The sequence below is a fragment of the Osmerus eperlanus genome, chromosome 10, assembly GCF_963692335.1.
Source record: "Osmerus eperlanus chromosome 10, fOsmEpe2.1, whole genome shotgun sequence".
NCBI lineage: Eukaryota > Metazoa > Chordata > Actinopteri > Osmeriformes > Osmeridae > Osmerus > Osmerus eperlanus.
This window is the reverse complement of record NC_085027.1, coordinates 12,432,718-12,438,717: the sequence shown is the minus strand read 5'-3', so window position 1 is coordinate 12,438,717 and position 6,000 is coordinate 12,432,718. Positions and strand designations below refer to the sequence as shown.

Below are 6,000 nucleotides of genomic sequence, written 5' to 3'. Positions count from 1 at the left end.
AGCAGGGGATGACTAACAATAATAGACAGCAGTGCTAAGCTGCTCTAACATAATAGGGTTGCAACCTGTATTGTGTGTGTGTGTGTGTGCACGCCAAACACAAAGAGAGAGCATCCAAGGTGTTCAAGAGACTTAACTGGTGTCTTTACGTGATTTACTGTAATATTCTCAAAAGCCACCTACAGTAGCTCTCCATCCCTCCCCTCTTCCTCACCCTCTACTCGTGTCAACTCTATCTCGCTCATCTTGTCTTTTTCGCTCACACACACCTCTCCGCATCTCTGGTCTGCCGCTTCTTACCCTTACAATCCTCCTTCTCTTCTCCTTTCCAAAGCAATATCACACTCCCTCTCTCAATATCCTGCAGCGAATACAAGCACAGCACTGTTCAACCCTAACTCCCTCCTTCAACCCTAACTCTCTCTCTCTCTCTCTCTCTCTCTCTCTCTCTCTGCCTCTCTCCAAGTCTTCTCTTGTCATTCACCATACCAGGCATAATTACTCGAAACGCACAAACACAGGTTTAACTGTGCTAAACTTTTCCATCTATCCATCTTCATGGATATTAACTCGAACCGTTGAGCAATTGTAGAGTTAACAAGATTCTGAGCATGTGCATGTGTGTACCAAGTTATTAATGTTCTCAGAATGCAAATCACACTGTAATTACAATCTGAATCAAATGGCAATAAGATTTGACTTGGATTGTGAGCCCTGCCATGCCACAGACACAGACAGGATGTGTGACATAACTAATCTTCCATCATAAGTCGAGTCCTCTCGTACCATATTAATATATACACTGTACATATATTGTAAAGGGAGAACATAGTACATCTACAATACACATCTGTTACTGTGCTGAGAGAGTGAGTGTTTTGTACCTATGGCCATGTAATTACAATCTGAATCAAATGGCAATAAGATTTGACTTGGATTGTGAGTCCTGCCATGCCACAGACACAGACAGGATGTGTGACATAACTAATCTTCCATCATAAGTCGAGTCCTCTCGTACCATATTAATATATACACTGTACATATATTGTAAAGGGAGAACATAGTACATCTACAATACACATCTGTTACTGTGCTGAGAGAGTGAGTGTTTTGTACCTATGGCCATGAAGTCCTCGTGCTCCCAGGGCTGGAGAGGGGCCAGGGGCCCGCTGTAGAGCAGCAGCCCATCTGCTGCCTCCGTGATCAGCTCCAGAGAGACGTGACTCTCAAAGCACGGCCTCATGGGAGGGAACCAAGCGTAGCCGTTGCCGTGGAAACTGTGTTTGGTCTGCTGACATTCAGGTCCCTCGTACTGCGCGGAGCACTGGCATCTAAGAACAGAGGAACACATGTTTACCTTTTGAACATTTAAATAAGAGCAATGACAATGAATGAAATAAATGAATATGAAAAACAACAGCATATGAAATGAGCTCATCTCTTACACAAGAGATGTCCACTGAGCTGACTTTACATGTCCTGCTTCTGCTTGACCACACTCTGGAGCATGGGACATTACCACACACACACACACACACATCTGTGACCTCCAAACACAGCTCATACACATTAACAACAGATCAGATGAACATACGTGCTCAGACACACGCACTTATTGGGGTTTATGAGTAATATGTTGCAGACAACAGCTCTAGTCACATGATGTCCTCCTATCTGTGAAATATTATATTCCTCCTCCTCTTCCTATTCCTGGAATCATCCTTTTTCGCTGTTTTCTCTTTTTGGTCTGCATTCAGACAGTTTCCCCCTGCAGCTTTCTTTCTCTCATCCCTCCCTTTCTCCCTCTCTTTTTCTTTTCCCCTCCCTCCCTCTTCGCCTCTCTTTCTCCCTCCTCCTATCTCTACCCTTCTACCCCTCCCACTCTCCCTCCTTCTCTCTGTCTCCCTCTTCCACTCTCACTCTCTCTCTCTCTCCCTCCCTCCCACTCACTTTCCTTCCTTCCATCTCTCTCTCTCCCTGATGCAGATGTTAGTCATTACCCGCTGTACCTTGGGGAGGTTTCATCACCATCTACAACACCTCAGTGTCAGAGTTACACACTCATGCATTACTACACGGCTGTTCTCTCTCTCTCCTGTTATATTCCTTATCATCTGCCTTTCAGCAATATTACACACACACACAAACACACACACAAAACGCTAAAACCCATCAAATGATGTCCACTTGTTGAATATAGGCGGCTTGTAAATCGGGCAAACAAACTCACGTAGTCCCTCCCGTACACACACACACACACACACCAATTCAGCAACGTCAATCAAGGGTGGCTCTCCTTCTGTTCATTTTTGTCAAATCCTGGTTATTTCCCCCTGCATCTTCTCCAAGGCATCACTCACATGACACTACGTAATAATAGTCTTCGCAGTAGTCTGCATGCATCTCTCATCTTGCTTTTTATCTTTAACTGTATCCTCTTTCCTTTTCTCTCTTCTACTCTCCCTGCTCTCTCTCTCTCTTTTCTTTTGTCATTGGTGCGCTATGGACATATTTCCCCTGTATACGCACCAGCAGTCTCTTTTACCCTGCTCCTCAGGAAAACGCAATCTTTTTTCTACCACCTTTTCCAACTGTTCTTCCTCCTCCTGCCTGTTGCACCACCCGACAGACGAGAGGGGTGAGAAACATCCTCCCTCGAAAACTACAACACCTACACACAATTTCTAATATGCTACAATACCGTCATTAAAGTTATACTCCACTTTAAAGCACACGTCTCGTAGAAGGAGATGGGAGGTAAGAAGTTTGTGTGTGCGTGTGTTTGGTATGTGCGACTGTGACTGCATGTGTGTGTGTGTGTCTGTGTGTGTGCAAGTGTGTAGTGTGTGTGTGTGCCAGTGGGATTGCATTTGTGTGTGTGTGTACAATATCATGGGATAACAGGATCATGTTGCTCCGACTTGTTTCTCATACAGAAAGACAGACATTCTGCTGTCTGGTTCTGGTTTCAGTCTGTTTGGTTAAGGAGTGCTTCGTTCAAGCCACCCCTGGTGGATTCACTGTCTACACGTTGGTGGGGGGGGGAAACAGACGTCTACTGTAAATCTTCATAACAGTGTAACCACGGAGGAAAAGCCAAATGGAAAACAGACCTATTGCATCACAGACCACACCATAGCAGCCCCGCACTAATCTAAAACACATAAAAAATTCAGTGTGTGGGATGAAAAAAGAAAGATACTTGAAGTTGAATTACGCTTGCTTTTTCTCCTCCATTTGGAACCACCCATCCTGTTTCACAGAATAATCTAACTAATGAATCCTATCAGTACTGAAAAGTCTAAATAAATGCTCTGACATGCTTGCAGCCAGGATGGTCCAAAGCCAATCCTCTTACCCTGCCTTTGTTTTGCTCACTTCCAACTCATTGTCTTTCTCCTGGGAAATGTTCTTTGTTAGCGTTGGAGCGGGACCTGCTAATCTCCTTGCCCTCCATTTTCAAATCCTGCTATTAATCCTGGTGCCACGATTATCTAAATGTTGCTTCAATCTCCAGGCTGATCCCTCTGCAGGATATGGCTACCACATCTCTCTTCTCTCTCTTTCCCTTCTCTCTTTACATTTCTCCTTGTTTTTCTCTCACTCTCTGTCTCTCTCTATTTATCTATCTATCTATCTCTGTCTGTCTGTCTGTCTGTCTGTCTGTCTCACTGGACTGGAAAGTAAGGTTATTTTATATAAATATATAAAAAAGTAAATTTATATATATATATATACATATTTATTTAGTATATCTATATCACTCCTTGTCATTCTATCCCATACAGTTATTGGTTGATTGTCTCGAGGGTCTGCTGTCTCGGCAGATCAGACACAGGGGGTGGGGGGCTTTTGCTTTTTGATGTGTTTGAGATGATTCAGGATTAGGGAGAAAGCCAGTATAATAATAATAATACTAATAATAATATTACGTAATAACAACGACAACAATAATAACAACAATAATAACAAAACATATAATTGGGTAAGAAAGCAGAGATATACAGGTTTGTGTGTTGAAGCATTCCAGCTGTCATCTTCTCCTGCCTCTCATCTCCTCTTTCAGAGCACATTTGGTGCATCATTTCTATCACTCCCCTGGCTTCGGTCTCTGGTTTGAATCAAGTGATCGGTAACAGGCGTTGACCCTGGCAACTCCGAACACACACTCCCAGACACACAGCGCCCATGAGTCCATGAGAGCCGAGCTCCTTCTTCACTCAGCATGACGACAAGAACAACACATACCCAGATCACGCTGGCAGCTGCTGCCTTTCAGTCTGGGTTTAACACACTCTATTTGTAGAAATATCAAGGTGTGAAGCCTGCTGTCGATTTCAGATGACAGACATGTAAGATGATATCTGTACAGTAGCGGTCTGCTTCAACATCAATGCTTGTTGCCTTAGTTAGCTCATGTGAGGGAAGAAAAGGCCTGCTTCTGTCTTGAAATCATTCCATTGTTACGGGTTTCGTCATTGAAACTGTTGCTTTGGCAGTACTTACAAGATTATTGTATGCCAATGTTGAATTTCAATGTTTGATTTTGAATTTGAATCAGTTTGAGAGACAGAAAGACTTCAGAAAGGGAGACAGAAAGAAATAGGAAGAGACAGACAGACAGACAGAGAGAGATACAGAGAAAGAGAGAGAGAGAGAGAGAGAGAGAGAGAGAGAGAGAGAGAGAGAGAGAGAGAGAGAGAGAGAGAGAGAGAGAGAGAGAGAGAGAGAGAGAGAGAGAGAGAGAGAGAGAGAGAGAGAGAGAGAGAGAGAGAGAGAGAGAGAGAGGATTAATTTGGCTTGGCAAAGCCTTCTGAGCCAGACCACCGGCGAGGAACATTACACAGTGAGTATGGCCAACCAGACTCCAAGGTGTTACCTTCTCTTAATTAAACAGAACTTTCAGAAAAAATTGTCTCTCTCCTCCTTGTGAAGCCAGCTTAGTGAAGAACCCCATGAAGGAGGGGAAGGTGCTGGTACACATCATGACAGTATGAGAAGGTTGCTTGTGACTCTACAAGCCTAGTATTTTCACAGCTTAACACCAATAAACACCTCAACAGCAGTGGTAGAATGTGTGTGCGTGTGGTTAGAGGGCATGTGCACACACTGCAATATTACATTGACAGTATATTCTGAATTATATTAACATTAGACATTATTGATCGTGCCAGGTTGTAGTTCACGCATGGGAGTCTTCACTCTCACATCTGGAAACTAACAGCAAATTGTGACTGCAGCCGGAAATACCAATACATACGAAAAGATTTTAGAGAGAGTGATTAAAAAGGAAAAGAGAGTGTTGGAGAGATGAGAAAGATAAATGAAAGAGAGAGAGAGAGAGAGAGGAGAGATGAGAGAGGAGAGAGAGAGAGGTGAAGGTTGTAATCTCTGTTCAATTAGAGATGAAGCAGAATAGTCAACTCTTGCAAATGAGGTCATTAGAAGCCTTCAACTCTGATCTCTCTCTCCCGCGCACACGCTCATACACACATAGACACAAACACACACACAAATTACCCTTCCCTCATGTTCTCTTAAACAAGTCCTCTCCACTAACTGACTCCAGCTATGACAAGCCACACACTCTCTCTGTCCATCCAGTAAAGATAATCAATAGCACCAGATAATTGGTCAAAAAGCAGAAATGGAAAATACAGTTATGTGTGCTTTGAGACAGCCTTCTAGGAAGGGTAGCAGGTGATTGGATTTGCTGCATAGATCCTTCAGAAATCCCCCACTTGATCTTCCATTCAGCAGGAGCGGAGACTGCTTATGCGAGTGTGTGCCTAATGATCATTCGCTCAATTGCCAGATTTTTGCTGCTTGTTTCTGGGCAAACAGTTTCAAAGTGTTTCATCACACTTGAGAGATTTGAAGTATTCGTTTACTTATTGACCCTTCTTCGACACACACACACACACACACACACACACACACACACACACACACACACACACACACACACACACACACACACTCCTATCCTTCCAACCCTGA

General features: G+C 43.5%; 1 protein-coding gene across 1 annotated transcript in view; it reads right to left on the bottom strand.

Annotated features, from left to right (window-relative positions):
• The window catches only part of si:ch211-186j3.6 (neural-cadherin), a 62,560-nt gene that overhangs the window by 13,925 nt on the left and 42,635 nt on the right, over positions 1-6,000 (bottom strand). The window contains 1 exon segment of the mRNA XM_062471809.1: positions 1,124-1,331. Within this exon segment, the coding sequence (XP_062327793.1) occupies positions 1,124-1,331 (208 nt within the window).